General features: G+C 45.7%; 1 protein-coding gene and 1 non-coding gene across 4 annotated transcripts in view; both read left to right on the top strand.

The window, feature by feature from the left end:
• Window positions 1-17,831, top strand: part of STARD10 (StAR related lipid transfer domain containing 10) — a 49,466-nt gene that overhangs the window by 9,107 nt on the left and 22,528 nt on the right. The window contains exons 1-3 of one of the 3 annotated variants that reach the window (XM_074304001.1): window positions 381-505; window positions 4,659-4,870; window positions 6,036-6,332. In XM_074304001.1, coding sequence (XP_074160102.1) covers window positions 6,129-6,332 — 204 coding nt within the window. In that variant the 5' untranslated portion in view covers window positions 381-505; window positions 4,659-4,870; window positions 6,036-6,128. Of the gene's footprint in view, window positions 1-380; window positions 506-4,658; window positions 4,871-6,035; window positions 6,333-17,831 lie in introns of those variants that run through there. The other 2 variants (XM_074304002.1, XM_074304003.1) reach the window with 2 other exon arrangements.
• Window positions 16,566-16,703, top strand: LOC141565269 (small Cajal body-specific RNA 3). The gene has a single exon (XR_012488945.1).

Below are 17,831 nucleotides of genomic sequence, written 5' to 3'. Positions count from 1 at the left end.
AGTCTTCTCATTTATGGCAAGGGGTTGGGAAGAGTAGGAGGAAGGGATGTGTAATCTTATATGCCCCATAAAGAGCATGAATAGTTACCATTTTGCTTGAGAGAATCCTGTACCCCAGAATTTCAGGGTATTGAGGTAAAGGATGCCTGTGATTTGTAGTATTGAAGAGTTATGTGTAAACCTGGAATGTTTAAGTTCAGGGGCTACCCTTGCTCTGGGGTTCTGTGAGGGGAAGTAAAGGAGACCTTCCTCATACCCTGGCCATATTCAATCTCTGGTGACATCATAGAGGATTCACCCAATCCCCAGGGGAGTCCAATCTCTGCCCCTCCCTTGGGACCTCATCACCCAGGTAACCTAACAATTGGCTTGGCTGGAAACAGGTCTCAGCTGTCTATCCCAAAGAAGGGGGTGGGGGGTGGAGGGGCAGGGGGGCCTTCTCCCTATCTCCTAGAGTGGGGAGGACACTGAGGCAACCCTTTCCCACCCTCTGTCTGTCTGGATGGTGAGTAACAGCAGACTCTTTCTCCTCCTAATATTTCTCCAACCTGGTCAGCTAAGGTTTAACCCAAGGCCTTTCCTTGCCTTTTCTCAGCTCACTGGAACTTGTATTGCTTGCTTCCACTGAGTGTGGATGACATTAAAGCTAACTCAATCCAACTTTAAGGAACTGAGGCTCAGAGGTATATTAGAGACTTGATCAACATTATGTAACTAGTCAAAAACAAAGCTAGAACCTGCTGCTATTGTTTCACTGTTTTCCCATCTATAAAATGTTGGGAACTGAACCAGTTAAGATTCTGTGCTTGTGGCCAAATTAAAGCCAGGTTTGAATCAAGGAGGGAGCAGATTTAGTGTCAATAAATGTTTCTTTGATGAATTAATGAACAAAGGAATGAATGACTGAATTTAAAGCAGGTCCTCTGAGAACTGTTGTAGAGAGGGGTACAGAGCAAAGAGCCCTGGGCTGAGACCTGAAAGCCCTACATCTTGTATAGGGTTTCTGTCAGTTGCTTTCTTTCTTGGACCCTCAGTTCCTCCTCAGGTCAAATAGGGATAAAGACCCCAAGGGGAGAGTAGTTAGTTAAGTGCATTGGAAAAAAGAATCTCAGGACTTAGAACTGGAAGAAGCCTTAAAGACAATCTATACTTTAACCCTGTCCCTGTTTTACAGAAAGGGAGGCTGGGAGACCCTGAGAGCAAAAGTCCAAAATTCAAAGGTCACACAGGGTGACTCCTAAATAGGTTTTAGTGTGAAGGGGCATTATTAGCAAAAAAGAGAGCAATTTATTTGATAATCAGCTAGGGGTTGCTCCCTCTGCTCTCCTAGCTCAGTCTACCATTGTTTCACCCCCACCCCACCCTCTGGCTCCTAGGGAAACACTGAGGTGGCATACTCTGTGAATAGAATGTCCTGTCTGTTTCCCTGGACAACCCTTCCTCTGGACTAGAACCAAGGGTTAATGGTTAATCTCTGTTTGGCCTTGGGCTGCAATTTCTATTTCTCTGGGTTTTTTCATCTGTTTGTTTTGTTGTCTCCTTCAAAAACTAGGTGTTTCCTGTGGGTAGAGAGGACTGATCTTCAGTTCTGGGAAGGCTATTCCTCTCCCCTCCCCATTCCCACACTCGAGTCTTGAAAGCAGCATCTTTCCTCCAAAGATCCTTAGTCTGAAGTAGAATGACTGGAGAAGGGAGACTTCTCCTCCCCCCTCCCCATTGTCCCCCTGTCTTCTACTCCTTCCTCATCCTCAGTCGAGATCAGGGAGTCTATGTATTACTTTTGCTGCTTCCAGCCAGTCTTTCTTATTGTAAGAGTTCTAAACCCATAATTTCCAGTTCTAGGAAGGATCAGCTAAGAAAAGGCATAATCTCAGACTCAGAATAAGGGGAAATATTTGTCCAAAGTCATGCATCTGGTCACTGGGAGTGTTAGAGCACCAAATTAATGACATCCATTCACACTGGGTTTTCACCTTCCCTTTCATCCCCAGTGTCTAAGCTGGCTGACCCATTGTAAGTACATAATAAATGCTTGTGTAACAACTCACTAACATCTCAGACCTCAAAAATGAGCTTAATGAGCATCCAGTCCAGTTTCTTCATTTTGTTGAAAGGAAAATCAAGGCCCAAAGGTCAGATGACTTAATTAAAGGTCAAATAGCAACTAGTGGTAGAACAACGGGCTCAGTTTCCTAGCTTCCCATCAAACATTTTTTAAAATTCATCTTTGCAGCACACTCTACCTGATATTATTATTAACCATACTATATCCAGCTTGCTCTTAAAATACATGTTGCAATACACGAATAAGTAATACAATCTGATTATAAACCATAAGTTTTGTTTTAGAACAATTTATTCATAACTAAATGAAGAATACAAGTATGTCTATTTCTAGAGAATCTATCTATAAACAGTTGCTATTTTGCCAAACAGGTCAAGCCTGGAATCATGATTTGCTTTACAGAAGAATTCTTCGTTATACAGAAGGGTCCCTTGTAGGGCCTGTTTGAGTCCCAGCATCTTGGATGTGCTTAAAATAGACTCAGCTGCACCAAGATTCCTGGGTGCCTATAGCTCTTCAAGAACACAGCTATTTCTGAGCACCTGCCACAGCCACCCCTGGTCTTTCTATTAGTGCTTTCCCGAGAGAATTCTGTTAGGTTTAGCGTTGCACCCTAGTGGGAGGAGGGGAAATGGAAGAGGCACACTGATGGTTAGATTCTATCATCTTCCTCAGGTCTCACAGAGCTGGCCATGGTGGGTAGAGTTGGAACAGAAAGAACAGCCTTGGATTCCAGGATTCTAGAAATTTGAAGCTTGAGTAAAGTTCCTCTCCCTTCTGAGACTTAGTTTCCTCATCTATAAGATGAAGGTTGGCTGGGTTTAAGGATTCCTTTTAGCAGCCTGGGGGAGAGTAAAACAAATACGGAAGTTGGAGGCCTCTGAGACCTGGATTAAAGTTGTCAGCTTCAACATTTACCAGTTCTGTGATGTAAGGCATGGGACTTAACTTCTCTGAACCTTATTTTCCTCATTTGCAAAGTGGTAGCAATGATCCTTGTGATGTCTGTCAGCAGGGAGGGTAAGGGCCTCCCGCACTATTTTTTTTTTTTTTTTGAGAACTCTGTATGCCTTTAAAATGCTATCGAGTTTTTACTAGCATTACTATGACAATGCATATACAGCATTTTATATGTTACTTCATTTGATCCTTACAATAACCTTTTAGGTGCTATTATCCTCATTTTACAGAATTTAGTGGTGGTAGTGGTGGGAGTGGCGGTGGCAGCAGCAGCAATCTTAGATTTCTTTTAGAACCTAAATTTTCAGAACTGGACCCAACCCAATCATTTCATAGATGTGGAAGACGGTTCAGAAGGGGGAAGATATTTACATATAGTGTTAAATGTTTCTTGTACTGAAGTCTAGCTCAAAATCCTAGGATCACCATGGACTGGATGCATGGAGAGTGGGAAATACCCAGATTGGGAGCCTGGTGATCTCGGTTCTACCTCTCCAGGGCTGACCCCCTTTGTGATCTGGGTTGTACTTTTCTGAACCTATAGTGGCTGTCATTCTTGGACATGTCAGGGACATCAAGGGTGTGCAAGGCTCCCAGCTCAGCTGCCTTGTTTATGCCTCTCTGGGCCTCAGTTTCCTGAAACTCAAACAGGGATGATGACATTTGTCCCACAAGCCTCAGAAGAAAGTAACTTTAAAGTGATACAGAATTAGAAGCTGTTCTTTCTTATCTGTTCCCAGGGATGATCTAAGTGTGTACACAAGTCCACAATTAGCGTAGGCCTTTGTTTTTGGAGTGGTACAATGCGCAAGAGCTCTGGTAGCCTTTGGTGCTGAACCCCACTCAACCTGGCCAAGGATGTCCTGGTCTTCTGGGGAGGGGAAGATCGTCTCTCCAGGCTAAGCACTTCGCCTGCTCAGCACCTTCCTCTCCCCTCCCCCATCTCCCCCTTCCCTCTTCTCTCTCCTTCCCCCACTTTCCCCTCAAATCTTCCCCTCCTCTCTCCTCCTCCATCCTTCCCTTCCCCTCCTCCTCCTTTTCTCCCTTCTCCTCCTTATTTTCTCCCCCTCCCCCTTTTCTTCTCCTCCTCTCCTTCTTCCCTGCCTCCTCCTCTTCTTCCTCAGGTCCCTCCTTAACCCTCCTCCTCTGTGAAATGTGGGAGTTCGGTTAGACGATCCGGCAAGTACTTTGAAGTGCCAGATCTCGAGATCCCGGCTCCCACTCCTCAGCTGGGACCAACTCCGGCTCTCTCCCCAAGGCCGTCCTCCCCCTAGGCAATCCTCCCTAACTCCATCCCCCGCGGGCCTTTCCACCCCCGGCTCCCTTCTCCCCAGGCCCCTCCCCTTTCCCAGCCCCCTCCCCTCCTGTCCCCTCCTCTTTCCCAACCTTCCCTCCCTCCTTTCTCACCTGGCCCCCTGCCCCGCAGCCCTCTCCCCTTGGGCGGGGCCGGGAGAAGCCAGGCTGGGACTGGCCGGGCGGGGCGGGGTGGGGTGGAGCGGAGAGGGAGAAGAGGGAGACTGTGCTGCGGTGGGAGGCAGCGGAGAGGTGGGGTGGGGGCGGGCGCTAGGACCCGGGGGGAGGGCGGGGCGGGGCTGGGCTGCGGGCGGGCGCCTCATCAGCTTCACCTCCGCAGCTTGGAAAAACCCCAGCTGGAGCGGTCGCCGGCTCTGGGGCCGGGAGGGGTCCGCGGGAGAAGGGCGGCCGAGGGATCGGGAGTCGGGCGAGCGTCGGCATCCGAGCCCAGTCCCCTCGCCCCCTCGGAGAAGCGGCGGCCCCGGGTTGCAGCGGCAGCAGAGGCGGAGACTCTTGCACCCCGGGCCTGGGCGGGGGCGGCCGCCGGAGCAGGTGAGATGTCTGGCCGGCCGGGGCCGGAAGGAGCTGCGCGGAGCCCGTCCCCGTCTCATCCCCGTCCCCCAAGCCCTCCATCTCCGTGCATGCAGCCCCTGCAGGACAGTTAGTCGCAGCTCCGGGCCCCTGGGTTCCGAGAGAAGACCATTCCTCCGTCCTCGCCAACTTGGGGTCTCCCAAGCCTCTCCGCGCCCCTGGTTTCCCCGCTAACCCGGGACACCCCCAATCCCTTCCAGGATCAGACCTCATCTGGCCCCAGGACGTCCTCCCTCTAGGAGCCTCCTGTCTTCACTATCCTGAGTCCCCTCCAGCTCTAATGCTCCCTTTGAATCTCTCCTTTACTGACCTCGCCAAGTTTGCAGCTCTCCCTGTCCCCGAGGCCCCGGAATTCCCATCTTAGCTCAGGGACACCTCTGTCCCAACGATCTCCTTGGAGCTCCCTCTGCCTTGTCCCTGGAGTGGGCTCTGTGCCCGCTTCTGTGTTCCGGGATCCTGGGCTTGGCTTTATTCCGCTCAGCTCCCTATGTCCTCTTGCACCTTTACCTCAGGCCCACGTCTCCTCTTTCCTCGTCACTTTCCCCTCAGTTTCCCCTAGGTTCTCCTAATTGTTGTCCGCTCAGAGCCTCGAGCCTCTCCGGTTTCTTACATATGCCCCAAGATGCCTCAGTTTCTTCTTTTATACCTTCATTCTCCTCTGTCAAATGACATGACATCCTGCTGTCCCTTCTTTTTCCTAGGACTTGGTATTAGCTCTACGTCTCCCCCTCCCCCCCGCCCCCTCTTCCTATACCCCGCCGCCGGCTTTTCTGCTCTGTTCTTTCCCAGAGGTGGGATTTGATATTGCCCCCTGAAGGGCTCCCTCTGGGTTCATTAATACCCACTCTGGTTGGGGATGGATGGACTAGTGGGGTCCATTCTGATCCTTCTTGAGCCTCAGAAAGTATTGGCTATTGTGCGGTGGGGATTTATGAGTGTGTTTGCCCTAATCTTGAACCCGGGTCCCTTTCCCAGTCCCCTCTTAGCCCCGCCCCCATTCTGTCCGGAGGACAGGATACCGCCCTCAGCTTATGGTACACTGTATTCCTGCTCCCCTCTCTCCCCCACTCCTGTTCTCATCCTCTAAGTTGTCTCGCTCACTCCAGTTCCCAAACCGGTCTTTCAGGTCCGGGGAAGGCTGACTCAGCCTTGGCAGAGGCTTCTGCCCTGGTGAGGACCCGGGTCCTGGAGGTTTCCCCCCCTCGATCTTCCCTTCTCCATGGAGTCCTCAGACCCCGATGGACCTCAGGCCCCCCGACCAGCACTGGGCAGAGACAGCGTGCAAGTGCCCGATGACCACGACTTCCAGAACTTCAAAGCTGAGTGTGAGGCTGAAGCAGGCTGGAACCTGACCTACAGCAAGAGCGGCTTGGGGGTGTGGGTGCAGGCTATGGAACTAGACCGGCCCCTTCACAAGATCAAGGTAAGGATCCTGGGTCAGTTGCACTACCAGTCTTCTGGAAGAGCAACAGGAAAAGGAGGTGGGGAGATGTTGTTTGGTCCTGGCCTTTGATTTCTCAGGTCTGGCATCTTCATCTCATAAAACCCTGGAGCCAGAAAGATCTTGGAGGCTATTTATAAATGAATAAATATAAAATAAATGGGGAAACTGAGGCTCAGAGAATACTGTGGGCTTGTCCAAGGTCATCCAGTAAGCCATGGATGGAGTCATAACTCCAGTCCAGCTCTCCTAGCCTTCAGCTCACTTCCTTTTCCTACCCCAGCTACCCAGTTCTTTAAGAAATTCTCTTTTCCCTAAAGATAATTCTCTCCAATGTTTTAAGCACTTTTCCCCAACACCTTTGGGATGGAGGTGTCATGCATTATCAGTACTTGCAAAGGAGGAAACCAAGGTACAATCACACAGTAAGTCAAAGGCAAAGGCAGGTGTCTAGTCTCTCTTTCTTTTCTCATGCTCCCCTTAGTACTCTACTTGGCTTCCTGAGACCTTGTCTTAATCACAATAATTCTTAGATTTCACATAGTCTTATAAACTCTTTCTTTACAACCATCCCTGTGAAGTATGCAGTGCAGATAGATTGAGAATTTATAAGTACCAGACAACCAACTTAGCACCTAGTAATAATCCTAACATGTATCCATTTGCAAATGGAGAAAATGTTGGCAAGAAAAGAGAAGTGATTTGGCCAGTATCCTTTATGAAGTCTTTAAGAATAGGCAAGACTTGTGTTCAGATCTCATTTCTTTTTCACTGACAGAGGTCAGAAACTGTTGTCCCCCTCCCCCAGCCTTCACTGCCCCATATCCCAGGCCTCCTCCTTTCCAATTCCCTTGGGCCTGGTCTTCCTAGTGTTTCTCTTTCACTTAAGCAGAATAGCAGCTCAGGGCCTGGTTCTGTTAAGATTTTGTTCCCTGGGGGTGAGGGGGGGAGTGACTTTCACTATTTTAATTTTCTCTTGTAACTATGAACAAATTTTTTTTTTTTTTTTTTTTTTTTTTTTTTTTTTTTTTTTTTTTTTTTGCTCTGTGTCTCGATCCCCGGGAGAGTAGGGCTTCTCTTCAGTTCAACCAGGGAAAATTTCCTTAATAGAGAGGATTACTGCATCTCTTAATTATTCCTCTGCAACTATTGGCCTTCCCTCAAGGGCTGGCTCCCCCCAGAACTATCAGTACAAGGATAGGGCTAATGATATATATATATATATATGTATATATATATATATATATATATATATATACACACATATGTATGTATGTATGTATGTATATACACATATATATGTATGTATATATGTATATATATACATATATATATGTATATGTGTATATGTATATATGCAGAGCTCAGGACACAGGGAAAAAACTGCATCTACCCCCAATCCTTGTCAAGTAGATAGCTAGAATTAAGTCAAGAAAGACCTGGGTACAAAACCCTCAAATTCTCTGTCACATAAAGGCTCTGTGATCTGGGCCATCACTCTTGAACTATACTCTCTTCAACTCTAAAATGGGAATTGTGCTCCCATAACCTTTCTCACAAGGGTACAGTGTCTTAAGTGAGATGATGTATACAAACCTTTAAAAATGCTTATGGTACCTGGCATGTAGTAGGTGCTTAATAAATGCTTATTGACTGACTGACAGTTGTCAGGTCTGTGCTTATTTGGTTGAGGGAGAGGGGAGTACAATATTCCTTTTCATTAATCTAATACTTTGGGATTATAGGACCCTTCTAGAGAGTAGGAAAGGGGGAGTCCCTTCTGTGAATCCTCTTTCTTTCTTTTGAGCTCTCAGCTCTTGGCTCACCTTTAGTGGGAAGATTTCTGGGTTCCATTTATCCTTTTTGGCTCTTTGTCTCTTTTAACTGCTTAGTATTTTGTACTCACATCCTAGGTTGGGAGTTGAGAAAGGGCCCAACATCTTCCAACTCAGGCTGGGGCTCCCTGAGGTCAAGGGCTCTTTCTCTTTGCCCATCCACTGTACCCTACATCAGGATCATTGCATCATTCAGAGAGTCTGGGAATTTGAGTTCAGACCTTTGCTTCTATCTTTGCTCTCAGATTTCATCTCTCTAATTTCACTTGCATGCATACACACCATGCCTTGCTGTAGAATGGGAACATCCATCTAAGGAATGGAAACTGTTAGCAACTATTTATTTCTGAGGGTGCATGTTAATTCTGTCCAGTGAGAAACTTGTTTCCCATCATTTCATGTCTTTTATTCTTTAATCTCACAAAACCTTTTCTCTGGTAGGGATATATGTCTCAAATGAAGGTATCTCCAACCAGTGGTAACTGTTGAGATCCTCTAATTTCATGACAGTATTGGAAAAGTTTATCAAGGCAGAGACCTCTGCCTTGGCCATGCCTGGCGTGCTCCAGAGTATTGTGTTCTGTGCAGCATAAGCCAGAGGATTATTAATTGAGTTCTGCAAACTTGTTTTTTGAAAACTATTTCAATATGACATGTTTCTTTTGTGATCATATTTAAAATCATGATTCTGAGAAGGAACATGTGGATTTTACCAAGTTGCCAAAGGGGTCTCTGACACCAAACTAGATTAAGAATCCCCAAATTTTCTCCTAATGCCAGCCCTATCTTCGGGCAGCCTCCCACTGACTTGCTGCAGAGAAGCAAGTTGGGAAGGATGGAGTGGCTAGCTTGTGGCCCAACTTGCAGAGGGAATGAGGAAAACAAAGGTAATCATGGGCAAGATGTTAGAGCTAGAAAGAGTCATGGAATATACAGATTGGCAGAGAGTGGGAATACTCTTGGAGATGATCTCCATCAGTGGCCCTGGTGCAGAGAAAGGGCACCTGAAGTCAGCTGGCAAACTGGTGGTAAACTTGGTTCTGAATTTCAAGCTTAGAGCTCTTTCTTCTGTTATTCTAACATTAATAGTCTTGACTATGATACTCAGTTTTCAGGGACTAGGACAAACTCCTCCCTTAGAAGAGGGTTTCATGGGATAAAAGTTGTTCCCCTTTCCTTCCCCAGAGATTTGCCCCTATGCTTTCTGCACATCCTACTGTGAAATTTCAGAGCTGGACAACAACTTCTCCTCTTCCCCTCCCTTCAGGTCCCAGGTCGTCTTTTCTGGCATCTTTTTCTACAAATCTGACTCTTTCTGGGATTCCTGTTAGTATTTATTTCTCAAAAAGTATGAGTAGAGGGAGTGGTGGGAGACAGACTCACTGACCTCAGCTCCATCCTACCTGATCCAGGTTCCATAATTCCAATACCTGGTACCATTCTCCCACTCCTGTCCTGCCTCCATATGTAAACTCCTTGAGGGAAGAGATACTTTGGTTTCCATGTTTGCATCTCAGCTTTGCATGCATGCAATAGTGACTTAGTAGATGTTTATTGAATTGCATTGAGTCAGAGACCCTCCTCCAGTGTTCTGTGGGCTATAGAGGGAGCAATTCATTTCATGGAATATTTTCTTGGGAAGGAGACACAGTGTCCCGCTTTCAGAGATCCTCACAGAGCAGTTGACCCTATAACCCTGGCAGCCTGGACTATAGACCCTAGGGGAAGAACAGATGCAGGCCTGGGAGGGGCTCTCCCAGGAGGGGAGTAGCATCACTTCTCTGGCTGCCTTTTGGCCCTTAGTCCCTCAGGGCCTCTGAAGGCTCTTCTGTTGTCGTCTGAGGCCGGTATTTTAATTCAATTCAACAAGATTGATGCCATCCCTCCACTGTGCTGAACTCTGTGCTCTAAGCTGGAGGAAATGAAAGGTTTAGCCCTCATGGAAGCAGCTCAGTCTGGTAGAGGGAGTTAAGGCTCTCTGACAGATAATTCAATTAGACATTTATTATGTGCCAGGCACTATGCTGGGTGTGGGGAATATAAAGACAAGAATGATAAGGTCCCTGTAGGGAGAGGGCCTGGGAGGAGGTGATGTCTTAGCCAAGTCTTGAGAGGAAGCTAAGGATTCAGAGGGGCAGAGGTAAAGTGGGAGAGCTGTTTATGTCGGGCATGAAGACAGCCTTTGAGAAAGCAATCCCTCAAAAAGCCATCTTTATAGCAGTTACTATGTGTCAATCACGGAAGATAAATCAGTCCCACTCTAATGGAGCTTACATTCTAGTGGGAGAAACCGCATATAACTATCTCAGTGCATATACAATGTGTCAGAGTTTACAAAGGCATTCTGAAAAGGGAAAGTTTTAGCACCCAGAGAGCACCAGGAAAGACCTCCTACGGATGGTGGGCTGCACTAAGACCTCAGGTGGGCAGAGGTATGAAGGTTCTTAGAACTAGTGATACAATTCAGAATAGTATTCCCTTCATACATTTAATAAATACACTGCCTGTGGGGCAGAGCTTTGAACTGGACACTAATGGAAATACAAAATGTAGATAAGACTTGGCCCCTGCCTTCCCTGAGTTCACACAGTCAGCTGGAATGGCATGTGTTGCCAATAATTAAACACAATACCATTTTATTTGTTGAATGTGCTGGAAAGATACAAAAATCTATGAGAGTAATGAGAGGTCAGAAGGGCCTTCCTGGAGGGGAGAGATCATTTGTTCTGGGCCTTAGTAATGGACGGGAAGAAGGGGGAAGGCTCTTCAAATTGAGGAGAAAGACTGAACTGAAGCAGAGTTGGAAGGGCACATTCAGGGTAGAAGCACATTCTCTTCTGGCTTTTACTGAAAGCTTGCTCTCTTAAGTGCTTTCAGTCTTGTCTGACTCCTTGTGACTCTCTTTGGGGTTTTCTTGTTTAATTGAATTTAATATTTTATTTTCCTCCAGTTACATGTAAAACAATTTAAAAATTTGTTTTAAAAACTTTTGAGTTCCAGATTCTCCCCCTTCTCCTTCCCCCACATTGAGCAGGCACATGTGAAGTTTTACAAAACATATTTGGAATTTTCTTGGCAAGATGCTGGAGGGGTTTGCCCTTTTCTTCAGTTCATTTTAGAGAAGAGGAAACTGAAGCACAGAGTTAAGTGATTTTCCCAAGATATCACATAAGCTAGTAAGGGTCTAAGGCTGTTGAACTCATGAAGATGAATCTTCCTGATTCTAAGCCCACTGCTCTAGCCACTGTACCACCTGCCTTTCCCTGTTGGTTAGCATGTGCTCTTTGGTGTACAACAGAAGTGTAAGAAGACAGGAAAAGGGCATTGAATGCTGGACAAAAGAGTTGGATCTAGGGATCCACTGAAAGTTATTAGAGTGGAAGTGTGACATGGCCAGATCATTGGCAGTTGTTGGAAGCTTCTATAGGTCAGAATGGGGTGAGATGGAGGCAGGAGGCCATGCACATGTGGATTATGGGACACGAATCCACAGACATTAGATCCTAGAACAGGAGAGGTAAGAGGTGAAAGCTGTTGTTGGTATTTCCCATTCTTTGTTTGTACTTTGAGGCCTTATTTTACACAAATGTTCAAAGCTTTACCCATCTGTCTCCTTTGAATTAGGGTTCAGTGGCTGAAAGTGGTTGCTCCCTCTGCAAGTGACTTTATGGTATTTAGAGGAAAATTGTGAACAATCTGTGCCCAGAAGATTTGTTACTCTCAGGAACACTAGTAGTTCCTTGACACTGAGTACTGAATCCTTCCTGGAAGCCTCTAGAGAGCTTGTGCAAGTCTTCTTATTGTTTCCATAACTGAGATTGAGCATCACAGTCTGACCTATGAATGCACTGGAAGCCTCGTGTCAGTGTCTCTTGGTCTATACCAGTGTTGCTTGCTCTCCTCAGTTCTTTTCTTTGCTACTTTAGGCATCCCAAGGGATCTGAAGGCAAGCATGTTGCTTGTGGAAGAGATAGAAGCTTCTGTGAGCACAGAGCAGCTCCCTGCAGCAGGGGCTGTTGAGAGACAGATGCACCTTGTATTGTATAAGGTGACTTAGGATAAGTCCTGGCAGGGCCCTGATGGGTGTATATATAAAAAAGGGAATGGGGGAGGTGAGACCTGATTCTCTTTTTCTTCCAGACTTTTTGGTATTTACCAGTGGATTAGAATAAGATGAGACCTTGTTCAGGGTTTCCTAAAGACTTGACCTCTCCACCCACCCTGCCCAGAGACAGGAAAGGAAGAAATAGTCTGAATAGATTGAGTATCTGTGTGAAGAGGGAAGGTGAAGACTACAGAACGCAACTTTTTTTTCCCCTTCTGGACTTCTCAACTCTCATCCCTTTGACAGTCACCTCAGCTAACATAGAATGATATAGTCTCAGGGCCAATAGCATTTTTAGAAGTCATCCAACACACACTGTTCGTGATGAGGAATTTCTTACAACAACACTCCTGAAAAGTGGTCATCTGGGAAAGCTCAACCAACTTCAACCCACGTTAGAAAATTTGAACCAAGATTTATTGTCCCACTAACTGGGAAGGAAGAACAGGCTAGCATGACCATATTCATTTTAAAGATGAGGATATTAGTGCCCTGAGAAAAGAGAAATAACCTGTCCAAAATCACTCAAGTAAGTTGTATAGACAGGACTGGGCCCCAGATTTCCTGACTATTTCCTTCTTTAAGTCTGTCCCAGTCAAGTCCTTTGGGGTGGAGGGCAGGCCACTTGACAAATAGGTAAAGAATATGACTTGGAGTTAGGAAAGCAAGAGTGAGTCCTGATCAGCTTTGCAACACACTGAGCTCTCTGTCTTGGTTTTTTCATGTGTAAAATGGGGAATAGTAATAGCACTTACCTCACAGAGTTATTGGAAAATGAAGTAATATAGCTAAGTTATTTTGCAAAACTTAAAGTTCAGATACATGTGGTCTATTGTCATCAGTATTATTATTGATATACTTTTGTAAAGTTTACAGAATGCTTTCCTCTTAACCAATTGAAAGAAATTTTTCTTTTTAATTTTTTATTAAAGCTTTCTATTTTTAAAACACGCATGGATAATTTTTAAACCCTTGCAAAATCTTGTGTTCCTATTTTCCCTCAGAGAAGTTGTTATACAAATAGGATTGTACCCATTTTTTCAGATTAGGAAACAGATTTCATGGAATTACAGGGTGCAAAGTCTTAACTCAAACCTAGATTTCTTTGAAAAGTCTATTTCCAAGTTCTTTGTCCTTTTTTCTTTGCTCAGATTGTTTCTCCCTACTAGGGTCACGGGGAATAGATATCATTTAGATGAATGGGTGTATCACCCTGGCTCTGTTAAGAGTTGAATGAAACTAATAGTAACAAAAATAGCTGGCACTTATATAATACTTTCAGGTTTACAAAGCATTTGCTAACATCTCATTTTATTTTCAACCCAGTCTATTGGAGCTGGTGCTATTATTATTCCCATTTTACTGATGAGAAAATTCTGGTTCTGGTGACAAGTATGTGAGTATGTGAGTATGTGAGGCAAGATTTTAGCTGGGTTTCTGGACTCTGGACCTAATACTCTGTCCACTGTGTCTAAGGTTGGCCTAGAGGACCTCTGTCCTCAAGTCGGGGTCCTCTCCATTGATACTGACATACAAGCTTTCAGGGACAAATGGGAGCTTCCCTCATAGGTTGAGAGTCTTTGGGTTTTATGCTATTGATACTCTCCCCTGTGAAGACACATAGTTTTTCACTGGGAGATTCCTAAGTCAGCCTCCTAGGGTAGAGGTAAAAAGCCATACATACCCATCCTCCCCTCCTCCTGTCTTTCCTTTTACTCTCCTGCCCATCCCCCAGCATTGCTCCAAACCAGCTGCTGCTTACCTTCAGGGCTGGGCTTGGGTAGAGCAGCCCCCTCTCCTACCTTCAGTGTAAACATAGGAAAGACCAAAGGGCCTGTCCCTTCTTTGTACTCTCCATCTGGCTCTGGGTTAATATATAAGCAGGCTGATATCCCCTTATCTCTGCTTTGTTTTTGGAACTCGATCCCAGCCTGAGATAGTTAGGGGGAAAATGTATCTAGAATGGGTCCTACTAGTTGAACTAACTTTGCCTCCTTTAAGAGCTGGAGGGCACCTAGATTCTGTTCTCTTGCATTCCAAGAATGATCCTTCCCTTCACCTCTTCTCCCCTGGTCAGCCTCTTCCTTTCTTGTGACCCTGACCCTCTGGACATTTGATTCACTCAGTCTTAAAATTCTAGAACTACAGGATTTGGGAAAGGATGTTAAAATAAAAGTGTTATATAAATGTGAACTACTTGTACCAGTGAGGACCCAGAGACATGATGGGGTCTTGCCCCAAATCACAAGGTAACTTACTATGACAGAATCAAAGTTCCAATTCTATAAGCCAGGGCTTTCCTCACTATGTTGTTCTGACTCAGTCTTTTCCTTTTGTCTCACCAAACACATACTCTAGTTTTAGCACCTCTTTCCTCCTGTCCTGTACCTATAAATATGTTTCCTCTTTAGGTCCTGTTGCCTTGCTGAGAACTCTTGAGGTCAGCCCCTGGGGAACAGGGGAGCAGAGAAGACCATCTCTTTTCCTCCATACGACAAGTCTGTCTGTCTGTCTTCTGTCTTTCTCTCTCCCCTGATTTCTAGATTATGTCAATTCAGTAGCTAGGTATTAAATGTTTGAAATTTGGGGGAGTTCTGTTACTAGAGAGTTAAGCTTCCAGAATTCTTCCCCAAATAATGAGGAACTCTTAGAATTCTTAGAGGCAGTGTGGCTTTAAGGACAGATCCCATCTCAGAAGCAGGACAGCCATCGTCCAGGTCGTTATCCCTGGCTATGAGATACAGTCCCTTACCTTCTCAGAATCCTGGCTACTCCCTTAATATTATAGGCTGCCTATCTAAATTGGAGAGGACAATTCACCATACTGATGGAATTATATATCCAGATATCTCCCATCTATTCCTGCTCCATTCGTTTCATTATATTGGGTTCTGTGTTCCAGGTTTTGCATTCATTAGGCTGTCTCATAGGGAGATAGAAAGGGATAGATCTAGAGATCCTATTCTTTGAGGATACAAGAGTTGGAGAAAAAATGGTTCCCTGACTTTGGGGAACTCCCCGATTCTGTGTAGGAGACGTGATTCATACAGTGGCTTTAAAGCCTTACACAGCACACACACTTTAGCACTGGTAAAGTTTGAAAGAGTGAGATCAAATTCACATGTTTCCTCTTATAGAATGAAATATGCCATTGATACTTTCCCCTATGAAGACACATGGTTTTTCTTTACCCTCACTGGGAGATTCCTAAGTCAGCTTCCTAGGGTAGAGGTGGAAAACCATATATACCCCTCTCCCCTCCTCCTGTCTCTCCCTTTTACTCTCTTCCCACTTTCTTGAAGACTTACTTCCTATTACCTGGGGTCTCAGCCTTCTAGACATTAGCCATTGTTTCCTTTATTTCTTTGGGCCTCAGTTTCTGTTTAATAGAATTTCAGTTTAATAGACCCATTAAGGCTTCTCTTGCAGGCTGTGCTCAGTCCCTTATGTCCTGGGATAGGGGGTGGGAAGTTTAGTTGTCCCACTCTGGGAAAAGGTAGAAGCTAGACTACCTAGCTGTTGGTGTTCAGTACAAGAGGTTTGCTGGCTGACCTCATGGTCTATTCTGGCCCTCGACTAGTTTCCTCTGTTCCTCCACTTTCTTTGAGCTTTTCCTCCAGCCACTTCCCACCCAGGTTCAGAGATAAAACATCAGATGTCCTCTGAGTCAGAATCCATTCTAGGACATTTTTGACAAGTGGTCATCTGACATCTGCTTAAAAACCTTCACTTGTCTCCTCTCCTCTCCGGCTGCATCCAGGCCCCACACCATTTGTTCCCTGAACTGGCTTCTTCTGCTCCTCTCCCTTCCACTGAGATCTGAGCTGGATCCCAATGGGGGTTTAGTGTCCAGAATTCCCAGGCATTCCTAGGACAGACAGCTCTGTCACACTGACTTGTTTTGTGACTTTGGACAAGTAACTCCCTGTTAGGATTACTAAGTGAGAACTCGGGTTGTCTGGATAGTGACGAGGTGAGAATTCAGGTTGGACAATTACAAGGTGAGAACTCAGGTTGACTTGATGGAAGGAGCAGGCTCATTGGCTGAGGTGGTTCTTCCCAGAAGCCCTTGCATTATCCCACGCCCATTCTCTGGGAGGATAAAAGACACAATATTGGGCCTGCTCCTTCCATCAAGTCAACTTGAGTTCTCACCTTGTAATTGTCCAACTTGAATTCTCACCTTGTCACTATCCAGACAACCTGAGTTCTCACTTAGTAATCCTAACAACTCCCCTTCTCTGGGTCACTTTTTCTTCCTGTTATAAAATAGTTGATGGAAGCTGCAGGGACTATCCATGTGGACAAACAAAATGCTTTTTGTTTACAACATGCAGCCTTCCTATAAAAAAGTGGAGGTCTCTGTCTGGTTTAGGACAGCTGGCTAAGCTTGATCGTTCCCCTCCATACAATGAAAAAAAAAAATTAAGAGATTGGGCTTTACATGATCACTGGTACTCTGAATTCCCAAGATATAGGGCACCATTAGAGTAGATGGGCAGAGGCTGAAAGAAGAGGAAACTGGAATCTGCCCAGCTTAGGAAGGGTGATGGAGAAGAATGCTCTGGTTATACTCTCTAAACCCCTTGGAAGATGACAGGTCTCTACAAAATCAGTTCAAGTCCCAACATTTTGGGAAAACAGGAAGAAGAAACACTGCTTCTGTCTTTGGGGATAGGAGGGACAGCTAGGTGGGGAGGCAAAAGTTGTAGAAGAAAGCCTTAAAAAGTCAGAAGGATCTGGGTTCCAGTGGAACTGTTTGAACCTGGTTCAGTTCAGCCATGATTCCTACATCCTCAAAAGGGAAATATGATAAACCCTGCCCCCCTCCTTCCTCTAACTTTGTAAATGTGCTGTATTGTAGTAGAAACAGGAGCTGTTATTAGTTAACAAACAATACAAGGTAACATAATCAAGTACTGCTCTGAGTGCTGGAGCTTGTTGAAGAATGGCCACAGGTTGGAGAGCAAACAGATCTCTGAGATCTGGGCTGGTCTAGGGAGCCCTCCTGAAAAGATAGGGAGCTGAGCTGGGCCTTGGAGGGTGGTTGAAAAATGGAGTTTTGAGACGGGTCTAAGCTGGACAAGAAGAAGATCCCAACTATCCTGCACAGTGGAATTCACTGGAATGGATTGTCCTCCCCTAGGGTGGGAATGGCCTTGTTTTTGTCACTCTCCTTTACCTTCCAAGTGCCTCCCATGGTACCTTCCCTGTAGTAGGTGTCTACTGATTGATTGATGACACTGAGTACAGATAGACCTAGTGGGGAATCTGATGGGAAACCACTTCCCCGAGAGGGGTCCGGGTTTGTGATAGAGACTGGTCATGGAGAGGGTCACAGAATGTTGGAGCTGGAAGGAGCTTCACTTAAGGGAGTAGTGACAAGATCACACGGCACGCGGTTATCTGAAGAAACAGACCCAAAACCCAGTCCATGCCTTCTTCGGCTCTCGGGCTGAAAACTGACTCTAGAAAAATGTGGGTGTGTTTCTCATTTTCAGGAAATGTGGTGCGGTGGTGGACTTACTGACCACCTAGCCT

The sequence above is a fragment of the Sminthopsis crassicaudata genome, chromosome 3, assembly GCF_048593235.1.
Source record: "Sminthopsis crassicaudata isolate SCR6 chromosome 3, ASM4859323v1, whole genome shotgun sequence".
Taxonomy (NCBI): domain Eukaryota; kingdom Metazoa; phylum Chordata; class Mammalia; order Dasyuromorphia; family Dasyuridae; genus Sminthopsis; species Sminthopsis crassicaudata.
The sequence above is the reverse complement of the archived record's forward strand: the minus strand, read 5'-3'. Positions and strand labels throughout refer to the sequence as shown.